Consider the following 26,561-nt stretch of genomic DNA (forward strand, 5'->3'; position numbering starts at 1 on the left):
ACACTGAGAGGAGAACAGAAATGCTTCCAATTCCATTAACTACCCTAAACTGCTGACTCAGACCTTCAAAATTAAAACATACAGAAGCACTCACATGCTCTCATAAGTTCATAAACTTTAGGGGGGCATCCTTCTGGTTGTTCCATTCGATATCCTTTTTCTAGTAGATCATAGACCTGAGACAGGTCAATACCTGGATATGGTGACATTCCATATGTAGCAATTTCCCACAGTAGCACCCCAAAAGCTGCATAAGGGATTAAAAACAAACAAACAAACAAAAAACTCAATGTTTCTTCTGATTTATTATTTTACACCATTAGGTAACTTCACTTTTGAAAGTCTGGATAACATTTATACATTGTTACAACAACATTCTCACAACATGAGTTGGGTCTTCTATCTGCCACAGGGAAACCTACAGGTATCACCCCAAAACTGTTTTCTTTAACTTCCCCAATTTGCATTTGGATTTCTTTTACTATGATGAGGGAAAATAAGCTATGAGCACAGAAGAGGTCTGGGGCATAATCAAACTGTTCTTAGAACAGTGTTGCATCTATTTCATGAGTTGTACAGTTTTAACTAAGCTACTCGAGGAGTGAAAAAAAATGGATGCATTTAAAACCAAGTAAAACACACAGCAGAAAAAATAATTTTCCTGATTTTATAGCAGTTTAGGTTATTTCTGAGTTTGAGGTTTCTGGTACAAAAAAAAAAAATGACTTAGAATCTTTTAACTATTTTTTCCCCCTTGATCCAACTATTTATTGATAGATGTAAAACTGAAGGTAATCCATAAGAAAAAACAGAAGGCAATATAACAACTCAATTTTATAAAATGATGGTATCAAATAGATTAAAAAAAAAAACCTCATAACAAAATAATTCTTATAGTGAGCATATCAACCTTGCTGAATACTATGTAAAAAACTGCCCTGTGACCAGTATAGGGGACATTTTATATTTTTTTGACTATTTCTCATCAAATCGTCCTTCTTTTTCAGGCCACAGAGTTTAAATGGAGTCCCACTAGGTTAAGTGCCTGGAAAACCTCAAGCAAGCACAGAGAAGAAAATTCCTAAGAGAAAAAAGTAGAGGAAAAGAAAACCATGTCACCATGTCCAGGTGAGACTGTTTGAGCCTCCAGTGAATCCACACTTAAGCCAACTCTCCCTCTTAAAGATCTTTCAGCTAATAAATTCCCTTTAGGCATGAGCTAATTTGTTTAGTTTTTGGTATGTGAACCAAGGGTCCAAATAATACACACTGGTTCAGAATTCAAACTAATGTCTTTTATTTACTAGTTCAATGCAAAAATGAATAAATACCACAAAAGGAGCAATTAAAATATCCATATCCTAATCAGAATCGGGTCAAAAACATAGTAATTCTTTCGTTCATTCTCTTTCCTACTTGTGTTCCTCTCTATGCCCCTCATTCTTTTTATGCTTAGTTTCACTCACAGCTGTTTGTGTGGTGGTGAGAAAGGTACATTTTTTCCTTACAACAGTGTAAATAATTAAACGCTGAGCCAACACCTGTATTATTGGCATATCACTGATATTTCTAACTCTATTCTTTTAATATATACAAATTTTAATGGAAGTCAGTTTTCAAGGAGTGGCTGGTAGATTTGAACTGCTGACCTTTTGGTTAGCAGCTGAGCTCTTAACCCACTGCGCCACCAGGGCTCCATAGAAGTCAGAGGAAGGAACTATCATAAACCTTAACGTGAAATTTGACTTAGGGCTGGTGAATAACTAAGTTACTGCTCATCTTATCGATGACCACTATGCCTCAGAAAGGAGCCGTGGTGGCACAATGGTTAAGCACTTGGCTGCTAACCAAAAGGTTGGCAGTTCAAACCCGTCCAGTGGAGAAAGACCTGGCAATCTGCTTCCATAAAGATTATAGCCCAGAAAACCCTATGAGGAAGTTTTATTCTGTCACATGGGGTTGCCATGAGCTGGAATCAACTTGACTGGCACCCAACATTTCTCAGAAGAGAACACTGCTTTGGAAAGCCTTGCTGCCTCTTTCTACATCACTGATTCCTTTTATTACTACCAATGTTCTTATTATTATTTCTTACTGTAACTACTTCTTAATTGGCCCACAATTCAAATTTCCAGACTTGTTGAGTCCACTGAGTCTCTCCTAAGTCATACTGCTTTTCTGGGCAGTAGAAGCAAGATTAGTTAACAAGAACAAATTTTAGAAGAAACTTCATCATGCCCTTCTTGAAAAGAGGATGCTACTCTGTGTGAGAGTATTCTGGAAACATAATGTAGAAAACAGGGAACCTCAGAGACAGGACCATTAGAACTCTGATGTAATATGAGATCTAGACTATGAGCTCTTTGTAGGCAGGGACAACCTTACACATTTTTCTATGCTAAATGCCTAGCCCAATGCCGGGCAGATGATGTTGTCGTTAGGTGCCATTGAGTCAATTTCAACTCACAGTGACTCCCTGTGACAGAACAGAACTGCCCCACAGGACCTTCTAGGCTGTAATGAGTACAGCAGCTGATGGCCAGGTCGTCCTCCCAGGCAGCCACTGAGGCGTGGGGTCAAATCTCCAACTTCCTGGTTAGAAGCCAAGGGTTTAACCGTTTCTGTCACCAAGGCTCCTTGCCTGGTAGACAGCAGGTATTTAATACACGCTTACTGAACGACTGAAGGATGGATGTAAAAGCAGATGATATTGAACATTTAAGAAAAACAACAACAAAAAAGGCAGTTTTAAAGAATTAATGGCATTTATAAAGAAAATAAAATGATAGTCAGGGAAAAGTCCCATGCAACCTTACCCCAAACATCAGATTTGATTGAGAAGGTATTGTAGGCAAGACTCTCTGGTGCTGTCCACTTAATAGGAAATTTGGCTCCCGCATGAGCAGTATAGGTATCTCCAGTCATCAATCTACTTAAGCCGAAGTCAGCCACTTTTACCACATGGTTTTCTCCCACTAAGCAGTTACGAGCTGCAAGATCTCTGTGGTGGTGGGAGAAGAAACCCTAATATGATCCCATTCAGATGATGAGGAAAATGGTCATGAATGCTTTATTCTCAGATCTTTGTGCTAAAAGCAGAGTTGATAAGTGCTGACAGACATGGTAGTATTTTATGACATGTGCTAACACGGTAGAAAACCACTAATTATGTATTACTCAGAGTAGACATCAAGAGGCAATTTTGTGATGTCAGAATAAAGCAGGCTTCATAAAATGGGTTCTCTATTTGTATGTATACTGGGATAGGTTTCAGAGGTCAGCAACTGATGTTTTTCAACAAGGCTTTCTTTACTAATAAAAAGCTATTTTTAAACTAAAGCCACTAGATGGAGCAAAAGGATCTTGGTTATAGTGCTAGATAAATTAAAGGAAGGGCTTTGTTTTAAGAATAGCAAAGTTTCTGCAACAACAACAAAAACTCGTTGCCATCGAGTCGATTCCAACTCATAGCGGCCCCACAGAACAGAGCAGAACTGCCCCACAGTTTCCAAGGAGCGCCTGGTAGATTCAACTGCTGACCTTTTTTTGGTTAGCAGCCATAGCTCTTAACCACTACACCACCAGGGTTCCCAAAGTCCCTGCAGTAATACCTTAATCAGAGTACGGTAGGTTTATAAGTTGAAAATGACAATATGATGGCCCCTGTGAAAGACTTACTAGGAAATTACTTTCCTGAATCATCCGAAATTTTCTGGGAAGGTTCTCCACATTCTTCCCGTTATTTGTTAAGCAAGGTGGCTTCATTGTTTGTTAGTCATAGGCAATAGTCAGGTTTACACACCTATGGATAAAATTCTTCTTTTCTAAGTACTCCATTGCAGAAGAGATCTGAGTGGCCATGTAGAGCAGCACAACTGCAGTCACCTCTTCTCGACTGCATTCTCGGAGATAATCGAGCAGGTTCCCGTACGGCATGTACTCAGTCACGATGTAAAACGGTGGCTCCAAGGTACACACACCTGACAGGTCAAGAATAGAGCCCACTTTATTAGCATATATCAAACACTCTAAACCATTTTGGCCAAGAGTAATTTAATACCCCTTTGTAAGTCTAGCTCAGCAGTGATCTTTCCCCTTCTTGCTACCACGTTCTCTGAAACTACTACAACAAAAATTAAGAAGCTGGTTGATAAGGGAATCGCTGCTTCCGTTATATTTTCTGGAAACTCACAGGCCTTTGTGTATTTGTCTGTTTGCGCAAAAGCAGAATTACTTATATAAGCTCCATGAAGGGCCAGGAAGATTGAAATTTCTAGAGTTCTGCATGATCATGATTCCTCTCCTTCACCACATGCTCTCAACACTTATCTAAAGTAACAGCAATTGGTGCAGATGCTGAAGACTGAAAGGAGGTGTGTGAGCCCAGCCTGTAATAATGCTTTGTAAAGAGACTCTTCCTAGTCAAGGATTTCACTTACATATGGTAGATTCCTTGTACAAAGAGCCACCAAAAACTATTCTAAAGAACCATTAAGAAACTGTCTCCTTTGGGATGGTATGGCTTAGCTTGAACACCCAAAGAAATCTGCACTACTTTAAAAGGTCAATTGTTTCTTTGTGACCGGAACAGGTGAGACACTAATCTATTAAAGCATAGCACTTCCGGTTTGTAAAGGTAAACTGCTGGAGGTAGTCACAACTGTTCATTTCTGTTTCAAGGGCCCTTTGTTTAATGTCTCTTTATTTTGTAAAAATGGTTTTTTAAATGCTGACAATTTTTGGCTTGAGGTGCCATTTTGAATGATTCTGAACTTTGAATCTGTAGCAATTACTACAATCTGGGTAGTTTTATATGTTGAAATCAATCCAGGCCACTGTCCTTTGGGCACAGACACAACCATTTATTGAAATGGATTCACTCGTGGAGCTTTCACCATGGTGATTCAAAAGAAGGATTTGATAAAAAGAGGTTGGGGCAGGGGCAAGTATCTTTGAGGAAATCTATGGTTCAGGCAAGTTTCCTCACCTAATAGTTGTACCAGATTAGGATGCTTGATTTCCTTCATTACTGCAGCTTCTTTCAGGAACTCCTCTACCTCCATGGTATCCTCCTGAAAACGGGGGAAGGTAAAGGAAATCAGGGAGAGGGACAACCCCAGTCTTAATCATTTGAGTCAACTCACCATCCTGGAACTTCAGCTTTAAAAGTAAAAGGGAATATCTGTTGACTACTTCAGCATATTACTTCAAGAAAATTTATCACAACCTAGTGTGCTCTACGGAAGGCTGACTAAGAAGGTATGTTATGAAATAAAAATTTCCTTGAATGAAATTAAAATGTCCTTGAATTTATCCAATACTAGAACCAGAGCAAAAATTAGCAGGGTGAGCAAAATTCAACAATCATGTCCTATAACCAACTAAAACACAGAAACTTGGAAAACTCAGTTCTCTGATAGTTTTATTTCCCTAGATATCTCAACCTTTGAATGTCTGTCTCCCTGATTGGGCCACAAGCTCCTTAAGAAGGAATGTGTTTTCAGGGCCTTGCAGATGTTTCACACTCAGAATATGCTTAATAAATGCTTACTAAACAGGACTACTCCTCATAGCTGGAGAGTAGTCCTTACAAGTGATATGCCAGGACTACTGAGGCTCAGGGAGAATGAAATGAGTGACATAACCTGAAATCTGATACCATGATACTTAAAGAAGAGATAAAAAGGCATTAGGAAAAAGATTTCTGTGAATATTAAGAAGAGAAGTGATCTAATTGCACGGAGATGGCTAGAGGCAAGGAACTGAAGGACAGAATGAAAAAGGAAGAACCCATGATCCACTGACAATGCAGGAAGAATTATGTCAAGCAGGGGTCATTCTCAGGAAGCAAACTAGCTTATTTTGCATTTCTAACTTATAATTTGCTTCTAACCTCCCACTAAGATCTACATCAACAGCCTCCAGAGACGAACCTTCCCCACATGTGGGTTTCACTGCATTGCGGTGAATAATCTGCCCCTGCATCGTCAGCAATGGCACTAGGGTTAATCATCACAATTTGCTGATGTGCTTGGCACCAGTGGGTGGAAAGTGCTCCAAAGTTAAAGGGTACACTGATATTCCTAGTGATTCAGCACAAAAGAAAAAGATTCCTGAAAACTGTAATTCTCAGCAACCCACCTTCAATGTTTTCACAGCAACTGTAAGGCTGTATTTCTTCCAGATGCCAACGTAAACCTCTCCATACTGACCACCCCCAAGTTTGTGCTTCATGGTAATATCTGTTCGTTCCATTTCCCATTTGTCGTGGATGGGGGACACACCATAGACAGTAGGCTTATTACACTTGGGTGCTGGGTAGTGTAATGTTGTCACCAGCCCATCAGCCACGGTGGAGTGATGGTGAACAAGCTCTGCCAAGGTGCTAAAGCGGCTTTCGGCAGTCACGTAAACCTGGTGAGAAAAGAGGACAAAAGCTAAATAACTTGAGAAGGTCAGGAATTTTCAAAAAATAAACATCATCTCATTAGTCTGAAGAAATGAAGATAGGAGGTCATCTTATTGGGGTAAATGAAAGAGTTTAAATGATTATGCAAGAGGAAACACAGAACTTCAATTTAATCTTATTTAAACCACCTTTCCTATACAAAATCAATGGTTCTCAAGACTACTACTACTTCTAAGGCAAGTTCTTTTCCAGAGTCTTTAACGTGCTACTATGCACAGTAAGTCCCCGGGTTACGAACATTCGATTTGGGGACAACTTGTTCTTGCCCTTTAATGTTATGTAAGTTTGCCCTCACGTTGAAACGACTGAACCACAGCGCTTAACCACTGCACCACCAGGCTCCTCGCGTAACACTATCTTCATCACCTCAAAAAAAAATCCCATACCCATTAGCAGTCACTCCCTATTCCCCCGCTCCCTGTTCCTGGCAACCATTGATACTTTCACTCAACTTGATGTGTGTGTGATTCATCTATGGCAGGGGTCAGTAAACTTTTTGTAAAGGGCCAGACAGTAAATATTTTAGGCTTGTGGGACCATAAAGCTTTGGTTTCACCTATTCAACTTCGCTGTTATAATGCAAAAACAACCATAGACAATACATAAACAAATTGATGTGGCCTTATTCAGATAAAACTTTATTTACAAAAGCAAGCAGCTGGCAGGCCACAGTTTGCCCGAGAGTGTTGTATGTAGCAGTAATCTGTTCATTTTTGTTGTTGTATGAGATTCCATTTTATGAATATTTCACAATTTATTAGAAGCCCTGGTGGTGCTGTGGTTGAAGAGCCCAGCTAGGCTGCTAAACAAAAAGCCAGCAGTGGGGCAATGCTACTCTGTCCTATAGGGTTGCTATGAATCAGAATCGACTCTATGGCAAAGGGTATAGCTACTAAGACATTTGCATGTTTCTCCTTTTTGGCTGTTAACAACTAACACTGTTATAAACATTCTTGTACGTGTCTTCTGGTATACATACGTACTCATCTCTGTTAGGTATGTCGCACGGTCTCTCTTACGTTATTATCTCATTCTGTCTGGCTCAGTTAAGAGACGATATGCTTTGTATGGTGGTACAAAAGAGAAAGCATAACTAATAACTTGTTTATTTCCTAATTCATACCAGCCACAATGTTTTATAGAAATGATTTCATTTAATTCTCACAACAATCCAATAAGTGTGAACTAATTATAGACAGGAAAATTGAGGTTTATGTAAGATAGCAAAGTTAATAAGTGGTGGAGTTAGGAAGCAAACCAGGTCTGCTTGCTCCAAAGCCTGTGCTTGTCCCCTACTATGCCTATCACATAGAGGGAGAGGATGGAAGAACTGATCAGTCTAAATTTACTGTTCAGTATAATAAATGACAAAAACTTGTGCTTTACAAAGTACTGTCAGCCCTCCAAATCTGTTGGTTCCATAGCCATAGATTCAACCAACCGAGGATCGAAAATATTCAGGAACCAAAAAGGGTTTTTTTCTTGTCATTATTCCCTAAACTTTACAGTATAACAATTATTTACATGGCAGTTACATTGTAATAAGTATTATAAATAATCTTTTTTTTTTTTTTTTTTTCTGTTGGCTAGTCAATTCCAACTCATGGGTTAGAATAGAACTGCCCCCACAGGGTTTCCAAGGAGCAGCTGGTGAATTCAAACTGCCGACCTTTTGGTCAGCAGTCAAACTTTTAGCCACTGCACCACCAGGGCTCCATAAGCAATCTAGAGATGCTTTAAAGCATATGGGAGGATGTACATATGTTATGTGCAAATACTCCACTATCCGTGGATTTTGGTATTGGAAGGGGGGGGTCCTGGAACCAATCTCCCTCGAATACTGAGGGACGACTGTGTAACAGTTCCATTCTAACACAGTCGGTCTTCCCAACAAATAAATTGTTAAATGATTGATCTGTTTATATTAACATAGATTAATGACTGACACCAGTCTTAGAAGCCTAAATTCTTATTTTGTGAACTTTTTGACAGAGATTATTCTAATTTTCAAAGATATAAGGTTAATTTATAAATTCTACATAACACATTAAATGTATATGTGTATATTTGTATAAAAAATATATTGATGATTAAAATAGCTAACTTAGAGTTTTCCTTCATTTTTCAACTTCAAATCTAAGCTCATTTAAATTATTACTACAGTGTTTTTAACTTCTATTACTATATTCTTCTGAAAAGAACAAGCTCTCTCTAACATGCCAAATAGCTCAAACCACAAAATTAGAGAATATTTCATGGTAGATATAAATGCTACATATTTCACATTAGTAACTCTGAGTATTGTTTCTACAGAGCATCCAGTCCACATCTAGAAATGGTTACCGGTAAGTCTTACCTTGCCATCTGTGGTGGTATTGATCCTGTAGTGATACACACGCCCCTCATACCTGAGCGAGATAGAGAGCTGCCCAGGGCTGCTCTCACTTTCTCGCACCAGGAAACTGCCATTGATTAGACTGCTCAGTAGATACTCCGCTGCACTGCGGGACACAGGCCCGTGGTACCAGGAATGTTTTTCCAGGCTGTTCACCGGGGTGATATAGTTGCTTGGCACCCAACCCTGTCCATTCTTAGAGCGAACTTCACTCCACTCACCATTCTGGTTGTAACCAAGGACTCGTAGCTTTTCACCTAGTCATGAGGTCATCACAAAATGAAAGAAAAGATGTTAAGACTTTATTTCAAACAGAAGCAGTCTATTGTCAAACTTAAAACTCGCTAAAAAATGAATCAGGTACTTTAATGCAGAAAAAATTTTTTTTTCCTAAATGATAAAAACAAACTTGGCTGATATCCTCATTGATCTCTTTAGTTTGTAGCTTAAACTACACGGGCAAAGTCAGAAATGGTTTTCTGGCATTTACTACAGGTTTTTAGGTTTTTCTTTCTTTTTTTTTTTTTAGGCCACTTAACTCCTGTGTATGGTAGTAAGGTGGCGTACACAGACAGAAAGTTTACTCAAATGGCTGGAAAGTGGCAATAGTGCTCACCCTTCAAAAGAAAAACTCATTTTTTTTCCTCAAAGTTTATCAAGGAATGTACAGTACATGTGGTTCAATGAAATGCTAATGACAATCAAGGATTAGGGATAAGGCAAATAGAAATAAAAGTTACTGTTAAATTTCACTTGGCATCAATAAAACAAAAATGTCAATGTAAAAAATAAAAGCAAAAACAAAAAACACAGGCCACAGAGCTCTACTCAACATTTTCAGGGACCAGGGTGTGGGCAGTTAGGACTCCCAAAGCACAACCTTTTCCAGGAGTCAAGTTTTAAAATAGCTGTACTTCTCTAGTTTCCCTCCGATTCCCCCATGAAGAATGAATCACTCTCATCCATTCCTCTAAAATCAATGTGATGAAAAGGGAGCTGACTCTGAAACTGGAACCCAAGGCTGAGTCACCCCGAGTATGTCGCTGTTAACAACGCCCTTGATTTCTCTATTAAAGTTGTGAACATCAAGTCTAGACTCCCTCAGCGTACACCTTGCCCCGATACTTGAGACGTAGATTAGAAGCTCTTTGGCAAAACGGGAAGTGGAACAGGCATCATTAGTAATAATTAGTAACCAAAAGAATCCTTCTAGTGACTTAGGCCCCTACGTCTCAGACGTGCAAGCCTTCCTATAGTTTACACCCACTTCCTCAGTGTCAGAAAGCAGAAGGAAACCAAATTAATGAAAAGCACATGGCCCAATAGTGACGAGGTAAAGTCTACTGAGGAAAAACTCAAAATCACTCTTCTGACAGCCATCTAACTTTTTTTTGGTAGCCTACAGAAACGTTTTACCATAGGATAACTTTCTACCAGCCCCTACTATCTGACTTTGGAGCCCAGGTGGTGCAGTGGTTAAGAGATCCGCTGCTAACCAAAAGGTCGCAGTTCGAATCCTTCAGCTGTTCCTTGTAAACCCTACGGGGGGACAGGGAGGGGTTGGGTGGGAAGCAGTTCTTCTCTGTCCTATAGATAGGGTCAGCTTGATGGCAATGGTTTTCCTTTTTTTTAATCTGACTCCAGACGTTCAGTGAGGAGAAAAAACACCAGCTTGTATAAACACATATGTATATATATAAATATGTATACACATGCACACAGGAGTATATGTAGTATGGTGGTAAACGTGCATAAGCATACAAACACTCCCCGGCCATATTTACAGGAAAAATAAAGAATCTTAACAGTGCTGCTGGAAAAGCTGAAGGTATTAATGTTGCTCTGTAGCAGATAGTTTCGGGGCTGGGGTGGTGATGGTATGTGTATTTATGCGTGTGGGGATGTGTTTATGGAGTTGAAGGAAAATTTACGTGAAGCTTTAGGATAAAACAAAGTCCACAAGGATTGGAAATAAAAACTAAGTCTTGCATTTTGCTTCCTTACAAAAAAATTGGTAATGACAAGCCATCATAATTAGGATACAAACACCATCAGTTTTTTTATTTCCTCTCTTTTGGGCAGTTACAAGGAGAATTTTCTTCTCTGGAAGTTCTGACTACCATAGAAATGGACAGGGGTATGACTACTGGGGATACAAACACTGGCCCTATCAGCAGAGAAAGCTTGGGGAGTACTTTACTTTTAATTCAAGTAAAATAACATCTTCAAAGAAGGAACTAAATACTGTCATTTTATTTTTAAAATATATTTGCTGTCTCTTAAAATAATGAAAATAACTTTAATATGACATCATTTTATATGAATGAGAACCTGATTTAAAGAGCTGGCATTTCATGAGTTGACCATAAGGTGAAGGGAACCCTATTGCTTAAGCTGCATACTAGAGGTTGCTGTAACTGGTAACTGAGGAATCAACAAACTTTCCTTATCAATGTTTCCTTGGTGACCGAGCTATCCTGGAAAATATCGACAAGAAAATTATACCTAGAAGAGAATGTTTTGAGTCATCGCTTCACAAACTTCTCCACTGACGTACCACTAAAGGTAAAAAAAAGTATGTTGTAGCCCAAAGAAATGTCACACAGTATTAGATTTGAGTCCTTTGTTTTATCCTAAAGCTTCATGTAAAATTTTCCTTCAACTCCATAAACAGTGAATCAAAACTGTCTGGGTCAAAATTGCTTAGCTATTTTAGTTAGTGGCAGAATCCAGGACTGATAGACCCTTTTTTTCTTGACCACTAATGAAAACTGAAAAGTGAGAGGATGTTATATAAAAGCCTCACCTTTAGTGATGCTTAGTGTGTTATCACCACTTGCTACAAAATCATAAAGTGCAACAAAGAGATTAGGGTCACTCTCAGTGGCTCCGAGCAAGTTCTCCTTGGAGCTCCACCTGATGGCTTCGTTCAGTGCCTGGGATTCAACATCACAACCATAGGGGCGGTGCAAGGCTTCTGAAAGACAAAAAGGGAAAGGAATTCACACAGTAGGTTCAACACTTGCAAATTCACTTGAATTCAACACGTACACAAAATTTTAGCTGCTGGCACATACTGACAGCTCCAGGGTAAGACAGAACTGTATGCTTGCACAGTCATGAAGAATGACCAAATAGGCAAAGTCATCTTACCATTTTCCATCCTAAGCATGAGGATGCAGTCTATATAGTAAAAATATAACGAGACAGAGTTTAGCCCTGATTTATATGCATTCATCAAAATCAGAAATTAGTGAGTAGGAAAAGCACAGTTTTCTCAAAATGGAAAAAAAAAATCCCATAAAGAAATGGCTAATAGCTTTACAAAACACACAGGATATTTTGTTAAAATATTTGGTATTGTAGTATTGTATATTTAAAGAAAAAAAGCTTTTCCTTTACAAATTCTCCCAAATCACTCCTCTTTCTTAACTCTCTCCATATAAAGCAAACTGTAGAGAAGACAAGATGTTTTTTAGAAACAGGTACATATCATGTAAATCCAGACCCTCCACTTACATAAGAATAAACTACAGAAATAGTGCTTCTAAAATAAAATTCTAAAATTATCTGCTAAAAAACAGAAATGTTTTGGTTTAATACACCCTTGGCATTCCAAAATACCCTTATGTTACCATGTACAATCTGTAACACCATAGCTTCAAACTGCCTTATTGACAAAGCTTTTTACCTATTTTATTCTCCTGGGCAGTAGATTTTTAGTAAAAGATAATAACTTAATTCAAGTTTCTAGAAAATATCACCACATCAATGGACATTTATTGGAGTTCTCTCATGTGTAGTGGGGTTAAAGCCTTGTAAGACCTGGTTTCTTCCTCAAGGCTCTACAATCCTAAATTCATACTACACAAACAGGTGATCCCCATACCGTCTTAAAGATCACCAATTTCTCACTGCCCAGGTCCATTATATATAACAAACAGTTCTTTCATAAGTTATTTTCTCGATCATTGGGAGTGCTTTTAGTGGTTTTTCTGCCAAGGCAAACTATCCAAATGCCTATGTCATATAATGACACTTTCTATTCTCTCTCTCTCTCTTCTCCCTCCCTTCATTCATGCTTAATTTAAAATTAGTGGTATCATACTTGAAGGAAAAAAGCCCTTAAGTCTGTGATTTTCTTTTCAAATCCATCCCCTCCTCTCCAACCCTATTGGCAATGTCTTAGCTCCCCATCAACTCTCACCTGGACTACTGCCTCCAGTCTTGTCTCCCTCAAATCCATCCTCCACACAGCTGGCAAAGTGATCTATTTAAAAGAAAAATTTGACCGTGTCACTCTTCTTAAGACTCTCAGCAGTTCACCAACAAGTTAAAAACTCCTTCACATGGCCTTCAAGGCCTTTCATGATCACATCTCTGCCTACTTTTCTAGCTTCACCACTCCCCATTTCGCACCTTAAATTTTAAATTTTAGCATACACGACACTGCTTCTCACCTTGTTGCCTTTGTTCACAGTCCTGTTTACCTGCAGTGGGTTCTCAGCCCATTCTTCGACTGGCTGGAGTGTCTTAACTTCTATTCATGACATTCAGCTCCAATATAACCTCCTCTAGGAAGCTTTCACAAGCTCTTCACTTTGCTCTCAAAAGCATTACATCTGCCACATTAATATCCTGTATGTTTATAATGTCCTCTATTAATACTTACCAAACTTCATGGTATGTCCTTGGGAATAAGAACCTTTTTTTCTTTCCTATCTCAAGTTACATGATGTGTATTTAATAACTGTTGGCTAAAAAAAAAAAAAAAAAAAAAAAAATTTTTTTTTTTTAAAAGACCAAGTTACACAGAAATATGAGGAAATAATAAGATGTATAAAATAACCTTAAAAATCACATTAACCTATGTTTTAAAAAATGGATTCATAACTGTTAACATGATATAGAAATTCGTGTTGGGGGTTGATCTGTGATTTCTCCTAACAGTTTGTTTCACTTCATCACATTTCTTTCTGCTCTTAAAAGGAATCCCTCTTTAAAATTTCAGTGAATTTTGTTTTACATTAAGAATATTATGACAAATCTGAAGATTATGTCCAGATGTCCTAAAAAGTTAATTTTAAAACAGGTATCATGTTATTCCTTGTTTAAATGCAGAGTTAAAAGATAACCACTTCAGGATTACCAAACAAACCAAACACCATATTATTTGTAAAATTCTTCAAACTGATCACTCACAACAAGTACTATATTTTTCTTTATTCTAATGAAAAATTACTCTAGCAGAATTTCCATTGGGCTACAAAATGCCAATCCTTTACTAAAATCAAAGAACTGCCCAAAAATATCATGTGATCAACACTGATAAACAATTCTTGCCAGTGACAGTGGTAATACATTACAATGTTTTATGATTATTACTGTTTGACAATTATCAAAAGGGTCAAGTACGTTTCATTCCTTTTAGATAGGTCCTCGTCTGAAATTTTAAGGGGAACAAAAACTTAGGGATAACAAGGACTTTTTTTTGTACCATCAATGACCAATTTGGAGATTACATTAAGCAAACACTGAGCCAACTCTTAAGCCCTATCAGACCAAAAAAAAAGCAAATGCCATGCATTTTAAGGCTAATAACTTGAGTGAACATCTATATGTTAGGCACCGTGCCAGGCTTCGGACTATAAAAATTATAAACTATTAACACTATTTAGACTTAATATGCAAAACTACTCCCCAACAGAATTCCCTATCTCAGTTAATGGTATTCCATCTTTTCAGGCCCTCAGGTCAAAAACCCTGGAATCATTCACGACTCCTTTCTTGCTCTCATAACCACAACAAGAAATTCTATTTGCACTGCTTTCAAAAATATATCAGGAATCCATTCATTTTTCACTTTCTCCATTACAACCACCCCATCAACCACCATCACCTCTCACCTAGATTATGTCAATAGATTCTTACCTGATCTCTTGGCTTCTATCCTTGCTCCCTATTGTCTATTCTTGACACAGAAGCTAACTTTTAAAGTGTTAAGTCAGACTGCATTATTCCTCTGCTCAAAACTATTCAGTCACTTCCCATCTTACTCGGTAAAAGCTGCAGTTCTCAGAAGGACCTACAAAACAATACACAATCTGTCTTGCCTAATTCATTTCCCACTACTCTTCCCCTAGCTTACCTCATTCCAGCCACTGGCTTCTTCGCTGTTGCTAGAACATGCCAAGTACACTCCTGCCTCAAGACATTTATACTGACTTTTCCTTCTGCCCAAAACATTCTTCCCCGAGACATCTGCATGACATTTCACTCAAATGTTACCTTCCCTGACTACCCTATTTTAAAATGTATTTATTCCTGACAACATTCTAACATTCCCCACATTTCCTTTTTATGCTTTATTTCTCTCCATAGCTTTATCATCGTAATATTATATATATACTTATTCATGTATATTATCTAACTCCCTCCACTAGAATGTAAGTGTTTTGAGGACAAGGATTTTTGTCTGTTTTGTTCACTGATAAATCTTAAACACCCAGGGCAGTGCCTGTATATATAAGAGGCTCTTAAAAAAGACTTGCTGAATGAATGAATGCCAACTGCCTATACATATGAGTATATATGCCTACTGATAATGGTTATAAAGGATGCTATGAGAAAGGATGCTATGAGAAAACAGAATATAGAAGAAAACTCTGGAGTCAGGCAAGGTTTCAGAGAAGGCATTAAATTTGGATAAGTAGGAATTCTGCACTGATCGCAGTAGAGTGACAGACTGTCAATGCACAAGGGCACATCGATGATAAGTTCTTCATCTATACTGGGGAGGAACCCCATCAAGCCTAAACACAGGTCAGCTTCTTAAAAACCATGTTATCAGAAAAAAGTAAGAAACAGAATGAGACCTACAGTTCAATATTATGTGAACTTAGAAGATATCCACAGTCCGAACAATATTATGTATTTCTCAAATATACAAAATAATACATATAGGATAGTCATTTTGAAGCCAAGGTACTAACAACCACAGCCTGGAAAATAATCCTTTTTATTCCGCATTGCCCCTTCTTCCCATCTCTGGTTTTACAGTTTCTTTGGTAAGTCAAAACATCCTATTTCCTTCCTTCCTTCTTCCCACTCTCTTCTTTGTTCTCATACTACAGAAGGTCAATTTCCCGTACAACCAGTCTACACAGGATATCCACTTAAACAACATTCTTCCCACCAGCACCAAACAAAAGGAGTTTTTTTTTTTCCCCCAAAGAAAACTCCCTACACCCTCCCCCACCCCGACCCAGGCCAAGAATGAACATATATTAAATCAGGAAGGGTTAACTGAATGGGGGAGAGCAAGCTAAGGGATAAGAGATAAAGAGAGAAAAGCCTATGGAAAGAGCAAGGTAAATATTTCAGTATTATCCAGTGCCCAAGGCACTTTCTTCATAGGCTTAAGGCAGACCCGTCTGGATGACTCACATGTACCGTGCCCGCCTGAATGCAAGTGTGTAGGCTGGAATGTTTTATTTTTGAACAATGTGATGTTACTGTTATATATTAGGTACCTTAGAGAGCATGTAAATTATTCTTATTAATTACTGCTATAGAGGAGGATCAGAGTAAAAATGAGCCAACGGAAGACTCTGATTTTCACTTATGGTGTCTAGGATCCAGGTAGTAGGAGTACATTATGGCTATCAAGAAACGGTACCTTTTTTTTTTTTTCTATTGATAACACTAAAAAAGAAAAAAAGCAAAACATACAGAAACAGCAGCCTGTGAGAAGTAAACTACAAAGATTAAAACATTAAAATCCAAAGTAATAAAAACACAAATTAAAATTCCAAAACGATTCTTAAACTTAATATTTAATTTTATTAAAGACACTTTTTACCCATTAGCCATTCAATAATTTTTATCAGTTTAAGTAAAACGTCAGGGAGAAATAAATATGACATTTTTAGTTTAGGCATTCACAATTATTTTATAAACACTTAGCTTGCTAGAATCTGTATCTGATCACATAGTATTTAAGAAACTAGTAATTTTAATACATCTTTTAAAAACCACATAAGGTAGTTGGACAAATTATTCAACAATTCTCAGTATAGCTTAAGTTGTTGATATCAAGCCATATGTATCTTAACGTCATGAAATATTACAAATTATTCATTATTCTTTCATTCTATGAGTATTTATTAAGATCCTATTATGAAATACCAGAGGGAAAAAAGCACATGAATCTTCACTGATCGACAATGAAGGCAACAGTAGTAGATACAGGATAATTTTTTGAAATCTTCATTCACACTTGATTGTTACCGTTATCTATCATCCCCAAACTATTAACTCTGAACCATACCTGTCAGGTTGGGTAGAGCTGATTCTGAGGCCCCACTACACAGGCAGCAAAGAGATGTGTCCTGATCCCGGCCATAACTGTTAGATGGAAGCAGGGCTGTCCCAAGGACCATACTTCTGTCCAGAAGCACAAAAGTTAAACTGTTCTATGGAGAGAGGAAGTCTTAGAATTCCACTCTCTGACAGGCAACACCACATGCATGTGACATTTACTCATGCACTCCAGTGGCCAGAAGGAACGAATAGAAGGTAAACATTCACAGTTCCCAAAGTAAGTGGACAGTGGCCTAAAGGAAAATGTCTCGTAATCAACAGAAGACTGAGTCAGAAAAGAGAATACTTCAAGAACTCCAGGAATATTTTAAAAAATAAATAAACAACCCACACATGAGTAAGAGTTTAATAATAAAACACGTAGGAATCGGTACGTATAGCTGGGCTTTCATTCCTAAGGAGGTGAGGAGGGTGAGACTGTAAAGTTTCCTTGGAGAAACCTGTTTACAATAAAACATCAAATACACTTTTAAAAAAGAGAGGACACACCTAGTAAGAGTCATCTTTTACGTCACTTAAATTAGTTCAAGAAACCACAAATCCAAACTCAAAGAAATAGTTTAACTCTGATTCATAAGCGCAGAAGCCAGAACATGAATGCCTTCACTAGTATTTTGGTTTTATGGTCTAATAAAGGTTACAAATGTGCCACGATAGCATGGAATACTTTTGAGTGTTAAAAATTTTAAAAGCAAAAGTCTAATCTTTAATATGCAGAAACAAAGTTAAATAAAATCTAAGAACCTAAAAATGAGAGTACTTTATGAAAAGTGAACTAGTAAAATCTACAAATAATGGGTATTAGTGATATAATCCCCAAAAATAACAACAAAAAAATGTTTTAACTATGTAACATCTACTACCTGCCAGACACTACTCTAGGTTTTTGTAACGGTAAAATTCAGGAAAGCAGGACTGAAACAGTCTTCCATGAAGTTGAAACATAAAATTATAATGTAACCAAATTAGAGAGAGAATGACTTTGATATAGGTAATTATTACAGTTTTTTAAAACGCTTATCCTTTCCAATGAAATGAACCTTTAAAAAGCTAGTACTGTCAACCTCACAGGGAAAGCAAGAGTTAAATGACTAAAGGTTATTCAACTAATGACTCGGAATTTCAAATACCATGTTTTTCTCTTTCCTGGATTATTAAAGCATTAAGGGCGAGGATCTCCACAATCCATATTCTATACATTACTAGATTCTGTATCATATGATTCAGTATTTAATCAACAAATCAGCTACATAAATTGCCAACAATTAATAGTTACATTTCAATTGCTGCTATATTGTAACCAGGAGTAAAGAGGACATCCTAAATGCCACCAGCTCCTAGTAATCCTGTGCCTCTCTAACACCGCCACCTACTGGAATAAAGAAGAAGCTCCCAAATCCCAAGTGTTCCTGGAAAGATCTGCCTTCCACTCTTCCCACACACACTCTCAGCCTCACCTTTAAAATATACAAAAAAGTATACACTGTGACCAAGTGGGGTTTATTTCACAGACGCAAGGTTTCTTCAGTTTTCAAAAATCAATGTTATCTACCATATCAAGAAGAAAAATCACAGAATAACATCAATCTATGCAGGAAAACATTTGACAAAATTCAACAACCATTCAAGTAATCGCCAATCTTAAATTTCATCTATAATTTTACTTCCTTCTTTCCCTCTGTATTTATTCCTAGCAAATTCCAGACATCTTTAAGTATGTATCTCTAAAACAAAAAACAAAAACCCAAACCCACTGCCATCAAGCTGATTTTGATTCAAAGCAACCTCACACGACAGAGTAGGACTGCCCCATAGGGTTTCCAAGGCTGATATTCACGGAAGCAGACTGCCACATCCTTCTCTGTGGAGTGGCTGGTGGGTTCCAGCTGCAGACCTTTGACTTAGCAGCCATGCACTTAATCACTGTGCCACCAGGGTTCGTTTCTAAAACAAACAAACAAAAAAAAGCCAAACCTGTTGCCACTGAGTCGATTCTGACTCATAGCAACCCTATGGGAGAGTAGACTTGCCCCCATAGGGTTTCCAAGAAGCAGCTGGTGGATTCGAACTACTTACATTTTGGTTAGCAACCATGCCCTTAACCATTGTGCCACCAAGGTTCCTTCTAAAACTATTTAAAAAATCATACACATGCAATACAATTATCATACCTAAACAACTTTTAAAATATCCTTAATATTAAACATCCAGAGTCTGAATTTCCAAGTGTCTCAACAAATGTTACATCTTTTGTTTTATTGTTTAATTATTTGAACCAGGTTTCAAATAATGTGTATACAGTAAAACTGGTTGATAAGTCTTTTTGTTTTAATCTATGTTTCCTTCCCCTCTGCCCACACATTCCCCTCCCCATCATTTTTATCTACTTGTAATTTGGTTGTTGAAAAAACTGGGTCAGTTATCCTCTAGTTTCCCACAGCTTGGATTTTGCTGATTGCATCCCCGTGGTATAGTTTGATATGTTGATCCAGCCTCTGTATTCCCTATAAAATGATAGGCTTAATCAGATTTAAGTTTGCTTTTTTTTGGGGGGGGGGGCAAGATCAGTTCAGTTTTCCAACTGTAGGTATTATCTTCCCCCATGCATCTGTCAGTTTATCGTGCTCTGGTGGCTTGCATGGTGCTGGAAGCTTTGCCACTGGTATTCAAATACCAGCAGAGTCACCCATGGTAGACAGGTTTCAGCTGAGCTTCCAGACTAAGACTAGGAAGAAGGATCTGGTGGTCTACTGCTGAAAAAAACTAGTCAATGAAAACCTTAGGAACAGCAGTGGAACACTGTCTGAGGTGCTGGAAGATGAGCCCCCAGGTTGGAAGGCACTTGAAAGACGACTGGGGAAGAGCTGCCTCCTCAAAGTGGAGTCAACCTTAATGACGTGGATGGAGTCAAGCTTTCCGGACCTTCATTTGCTGATATGGCACAACTCAAGATGAGAAGAAACCGCAGCAAACATCCATTAAGAGGAATGTAGAATGTATGAAGTATGAATCAAGGAAAATTGAAATCGTCAGAAATGAAAAGGAACGCATAAACATCAATATCCTAGACATTAGTGAGCTGAAGTGGACTGGTATTGGCCATTTTGAATCAGACAATCATAATGGTCTGCTGTGCTGGGAATGACTGAATGAAAAAGAATGGTATCACACTCATCGTCAAAAAGCACATTTCAACATCTATGCTGAAGTACAACGCTGTCAGTAATAGGATAATACCCATACGGCTACAACAGAAGACCAGTTAATATGACTACTATTCAAATTTACACATCAACCACTGAGGCCCAAGAAGAAAGAAATTGAAGATTTTTACCAACTTCTACAGTCTGAAATTGATTGAAAATGCAATCAAGATGCACTGATAATTACTGGGGATTAGAATGTGAAAGCTGGAAACAAAGATGGATCCCAAAAACCCAGTGCCCTCGAGTCGATTCCGACTCATTAGGGATTAGTAGTTGAAAAATATGGCCTTGGCAATAGAAACGATGCTGGAGATGGGGTGATAGAGTTTTGCAAGACCAACAACTTCTTCATTGCAAATACCTTTTTTCAACAACATAATCAGTGACTATACACATGAACCTTGCCAGATGGAATACACAGGAATCAAGTCAGCTACATCTGTGGAAAAAGACAATGGAAAAGCTCAATATCACCAGTCAGAACAAGGCCAGGGGCCGATTATGGAACAGACCATCACTTGCTCATATGCAAGTTCAAGTTGAAAAAAGTTAGAACAAGTCCACGAGAGCCAAAGTACAACCTTGAGTTTATCCCACCTGAATTTAGAGACCATCTCAAGAATAGATTTGATGTATTGAACACTAATGACCGAAGACCAGGCAAGTTGTAGAATATCAAGGACATCACGCATGAAGAAAGCAAGGGGGCATTAAAGAGACAGGAAAGAAAAGACCAAAATGGATGTCAGCAGAGATTCTGAAACTTGCTCTTGAATGTACAGTAGCTAAAGCAAACAGAAAAAATGAAGTAAAAGAGTTGCACAGATTTCAAATGGCGGCTTGAGAAGACAAAGTATTACAGTGAAGTTTGCAAAAACCTGGAGATAGAAAACCAAAAGGGAAGAACACACTTGGCATTTCTCAAGCTGAAAGAACTGAAGAAAAAATTCAAGCCTTGAATCACAATACTGAAGGATTCTATGGGCAAAATACCAAACAATGTAGGAAGCGTCAAAAGAAGATGAAAGAATATAGAAACTCACTGTACCAAAAAGAACTGTTTGACATTCAGCCATTTCAGGGGGTAGCATATCATCAAGAACCAATAGTACTGAACGAAGAACTCCAAGCTGCCCCGAAAGCACGGGTGAAAAACAAGGCTCCAGGAATTGAGAGAATACCAATTGAGAGTTTCAATAAAGATGCAGCGCTGGATGTGCTCACTCATATATGCCAAGAAATTTGGGAGACAGCTATTTCTACTTGGCCAACCGACTGAAAGAGATCCATATTTGTACCTATTCCAAAGAAAGGTGATCCAACAGAATGTGGAAATTATTGAACATTATCATTAATATCATTAATATCACACACAAGCAAAATTTTACTGAAGATCATTCAAAAGCAGTTGCAGCAGTACATCAACAGGGAACTGCCAGAACTTCAAGTCGGATTCAGAAGAGGACATGGAACAAGTGATTATCACTGCTGATGCCAGATGGATCCTGGTGAAAGCAGAGAATACCAAAGAGATGTCTACCTGTGTTTTGACTATGCAAAGGCATTCAACTGTGTGGATCATGGCAAATTATGGATAACGTTATGAAGAATGAGAATTCCGGAACACTAAATTGTGCTCATGAGGAACACGTACATAGAAAAAAGAGGCTGTCACCTGAACAGAACAAGGGGATACCGCGTGGTTTAAAATCAGGAAAGGTGTGTGCCAGGGTTATATCCTTTCACCATACTTATTCAATACGTATCAAATGATCTGAGAAGCTGGAGTATATGAATAAGAATGCAGCACCGGGATTGGAGAAAGATTCATTAACCACCTTCAATACACAGATGCACAACCTTACTTGCTGAAAGTGAAGAGGACTTGAAGCACTTACTGGTGAAGATCAAAGACCACAGCCTTCAGTATGGATTACACCTCAACATAAAGAAAAACTCCTTCCAACTGGACTGATAAGCAACATCATGATAAACAGAGAAGACTGAAGTTGTCAAGAATTTCATTTTACTTGGATCCACAATCAATGCCCATGGAAGCAGCAGTCAAGAAATCAAACGATGCATTGCATTGGGCAAACCTACTGCAAAAGATCTTTTTAAAGTGTTAAAAAGCATAGACATCACTGTAACGACTAACGTGCACCTGACCCAAGCCACGGTGTTGTCAATCACCTTGTACGCATGTGAAAGCTGGACAATGAAAAAGGAAGACTGAAAAAGAATTGATGCCTTTGAATTATGGTGTGGGCAAAGAATACTGAATATACCCTGGGCTGCCATTAGAACAAACAAATCCGTCTTGGAAGAAGACTTGTCTCACATACCGTGGACATGTTATCAGGAGGAATCAGTCCCCGGAAAAGGGCATCATGCTTGGTAGAATAGAGGATGGGCGAAAAAGAGATGTTCAATAAGATGCACTGACATGACACAGTGGCTGCAATGATGGGCTAAAGCATAACTATTGTGAGAATGGCCTACGACCAGGCAGTGTTTTTGTTCTGTTGAACACAGGGTGGCTATGAGTGGGAAGGGACTCAACGGCGCCTAACAGTAAGAGCAGGCATACCCTGGTCATCTCTTTATGTGACGTTATCCTTGGATGTTCAATCCCTTCACCCGTTATTTATTACAGGTTGCAAAATGGGAATATTCCATCATTCCTTATTAGCTGCAATGCTTCTACAAGGAGAAACTTCTCCATATTTACCTATTTTTACCCAAATAATGTGTGCCTTCTGCATTTGTTTGCCGGCCAAGCCCTCCCCCTATAAGAGGCACCCTCACAAGTGCCACCATAGCAATCCTCTTTGCCATGTTGCTGTTTTAAAAAAGTGCTTTTACAAAAATACCTCACAGAGGAGGGCATGGCCAGCAAACAAACACAGAAGGCACATGTCGTTTGCATAAAAAAGGGCATTATTTGGTCACCCCATGATGCTGTTCATATAGAAAGATGGCATAGATACTTAATTCTCAGTATTTTTTTTTTTTTAATTGTGCTTTAGGTGAAGGTTTACAGAGCAAATTAGCTTCTCATTTTTCTTGAGTATTTCTTGCCCCAGTAAATAACTTTTGCCATGGAATCAAATGACTCATGGCAACCGCATGTGTGTCAGAGTAAAACTGTGCTCCATAGAGTTCTTAGTGGCTAATTTTTTGGAAATAAATTTCCTTGGATGCCTCTGGGTGGACTGGAACCTCTAATCTTTTGGTCAGCAGCCAAGTGCACTAATTGTTTGCACCATCCAGGGACTCCATTTCTTGCCCTACACATGAAAATACCCATTTATCTAAGAAGATCTTGTATTTAAAGACCATAATCTGGGCACTAGGGGTGCTCGCTGGTACTGAGCTGGTCATTTTTTTTTTCGATCTTTTCAATGGACAAAACTAGGAGATAAATATTTGAAGATAAAACCCATCGTGAGTTCATACTAACATTACTTTTCATTAAAGCAAAAAAACTACTGGGTTTTTCCTTACCTCTTCTACCTTTTTGTCTTCTCAAGGACACAGAACAGAATGTCATATAATTATTCACTTGCTTTATTCTACATTATACATAAACCATTCTCAGAATAAAATACCAACTTCATTACCAAAAATATGATTACTAAAATAATTTTCTTTTCCCTATTTCTTTCGGTTCCTGGGGCAGCAGTTTTCAAACTTTTTTGCTCAAGACCTTTTTATACTACTAAAAATTATTGAAGTCTCTAAAGACTTTTTGTTCATATTGGTTATATCTATCATTATTTACCATATTTAAAGTTAAAATGAAGAAATCTGAATATTTACTAACTTAAAAACAATAAACCCATTATATTAACATAACACATTTTATTAAAAATAGCATTTTTCCAAAAAAAAAGTAGCACTGCCTTTTTTTTTCACAAATCTGTTTAATATATGGCATAGTAAAGACAGTAGGATTCTCATTCTGCATTCAGTTTGTTGTGATGTTACCTTGGCTGAAGTATATGAAAATCTCATTGTGCAGATGTAAAAAAGAAGGGATATTTCAAGATCCTTTCAGATTATTCTTCTTTGGTACTACACCAGTGGTAGTTATAATGTAGAATCTGAAACCATGTCAATTTCCATACATTAAAACTCATTGGTCTATCTTATACTTTGAATGGGTCTTTTACCCATGCATGATTTTATATCATGCAGTGATAACCTGGAAAGTACTGGCTCATCAAGTGTTGATATATTTAATTGTACGGTATTGATATATCATATTCATTACTGTCATGACCAATCTCATCAGAAAAGTTTTAATTCTGCGAAGCTGTAAAGCTCACAGTGGTAGTTACTAACTTTCTTAAATTCAACTTTGCTTAAAAGCTCAAATTTTACCGCTGCCAACAAATACTGTCAATTGTTTTCTTTGAAGTAGCAGATTCATTTCATTCATTTTTGAGAAAATGTCTACCAAAATCCCAATTCTGAACAGTCCTGTCATTCACTCTTTCAAGTAAAAATAGTGTTCCCAAGAGAAAAGTAACCAGTTCAGCTCACAACTCAAACAATGGCTTTCCTTCAAGGCAAATATCATATTTCATTATGCCCCAAAAACCAAACCCAGTGCCATAGAGCCGATTCCGACTCATAACGACCCTATAGGACAGAGTAGAACTGCCCCCATAGAGTTTCCAAGGAGCACCTGGCGGATTCGAACTGCCGACCTTTTATGTAGCAGCCGTAACACTTAACCACTAAGCCACCAGGGTTTCCTCAGTATGCCCCAGAAGTGCTTTGTCTTTCCGTTTTGTCATATAAATTATTAAAAAGACAAGATACATATCTGAGAATCAAGATTTTAAGATATTTTTACTCCATCAAGAAAATTCTTAAGCAAAACTAGCTTTTTTTATTTAAACGAAAGTTTAAAAATCAAGTCCATCTCTCATACAAAAATTTATATACACTTTGCTATATACTCCTAGTTGCTCTCCCCCTAATAAGACAGCACACTCCTTCCCTCCACTCTCTATTTTAGTGACCATTCAGCAACCTTCTGACCCCCTCTGCCCTCTCACCTCCCTTCCAGATAGGAGATGTCTACATAGTCTCATGTGTCTACTTAATCCAAGAAGCTCACTCTTCACCAGTATCATTTTTGTCCCATAGTCCAATCCAATCCCGAAGAGTTGGCTTTGAAAATGATTCCTGTCTTGGGCTAACAGAAGGTCTGGGGACCATGAACACTGGGATCCTTCTAGTCTCAGACCATTAAGCCTGGTCTTTTTATGAGAATTTGAGGTCTGCACCCCACTGCTCTCCTGCTCCCTCAGGGGTTCTCTGTTGTGTTCCCTGTCAGGGCAGTCATCAGTTGTAGCTGGGCACCATCTAGTTCTTCTGGTCTTAGGTTGACACAGTCTCTGGTTTCTGTCGCCCTGTCTCTCGGGCTCGTAATTACCTTGTGTCCTTGGTGTTCTTCATTCTCCTTTGCTCCAGGTGGGTTGAGACCAATTGATGTATCTTAGATAGCCGCTTGCTAGCATTTAAGACCCCAGACTCCACTCTCCAAAGTGAGATGCAGAATGTTTTTTTAATATATTTTATTATGCCAATTGAATTAGATGTCCCCTGAAACCATGGTCCCCAAACCCCTGCCCCTGCTACGCTGGCCTTTGAAGTGTTCAGTTTATTCAGGAAACTTCTTTGCTTTTGGTTTAGTCCAGTTGTGCTGACCTTGCCTATATTGTGTGTTGTCTTTCCCATCACCTAAAGTAGTTCTTATTTACTATCTAGTGAAAACCCCACTCCCACCCTCCCTCCCTGCCCCCTCTCGTAACCATAAAGAATATTTTCTTCTCTGTTTAAACTGTTTCTCTAGTTTTTATAATAGTGCTCTTATACAGTATTTGTCCTTATGCAACTAATTTCACTCAGCATAATGCCTTCCAGATTCCTCCATGTTATGAAATGTTTCACACATTCATCACTGTTTTTAATCGATGAGTAGTATTCTATTGTGTGAATATACCATAATTTATCCATTCATCCATTGATGGGCACCTTGGTTGCTTCCTTCTTTTTGCTATTATAAACAGTGCTGCAGTGAACATGGGTATGC

The 26,561-nt window shown here is 38.2% G+C and overlaps 1 protein-coding gene across 5 annotated transcripts in view; it reads right to left on the reverse strand.

Moving 5' to 3' along the window:
* The window catches only part of ABL2 (ABL proto-oncogene 2, non-receptor tyrosine kinase), a 115,388-nt gene that overhangs the window by 13,947 nt on the left and 74,880 nt on the right, over positions 1-26,561 (reverse strand). For 2 of the 5 annotated variants that reach the window (XM_049868400.1, XM_049868397.1), the window contains exons 2-9: positions 13,072-13,134; positions 11,671-11,841; positions 8,826-9,121; positions 6,142-6,414; positions 4,988-5,072; positions 3,803-3,980; positions 2,817-3,001; positions 95-247 (exon numbers count right to left, since the gene is read on the reverse strand). In XM_049868400.1, coding sequence (XP_049724357.1) covers positions 95-247; positions 2,817-3,001; positions 3,803-3,980; positions 4,988-5,072; positions 6,142-6,414; positions 8,826-9,121; positions 11,671-11,841; positions 13,072-13,134 — 1,404 coding nt within the window. Of the gene's footprint in view, positions 1-94; positions 248-2,816; positions 3,002-3,802; positions 3,981-4,987; positions 5,073-6,141; positions 6,415-8,825; positions 9,122-11,670; positions 11,842-13,071; positions 13,135-13,536; positions 13,562-17,193; positions 26,226-26,561 lie in introns of those variants that run through there. The other 3 variants (XM_049868398.1, XM_049868401.1, XM_049868399.1) reach the window with 3 other exon arrangements.

Source organism: Elephas maximus, chromosome 24, assembly GCF_024166365.1.
Source record: "Elephas maximus indicus isolate mEleMax1 chromosome 24, mEleMax1 primary haplotype, whole genome shotgun sequence".
NCBI lineage: Eukaryota > Metazoa > Chordata > Mammalia > Proboscidea > Elephantidae > Elephas > Elephas maximus.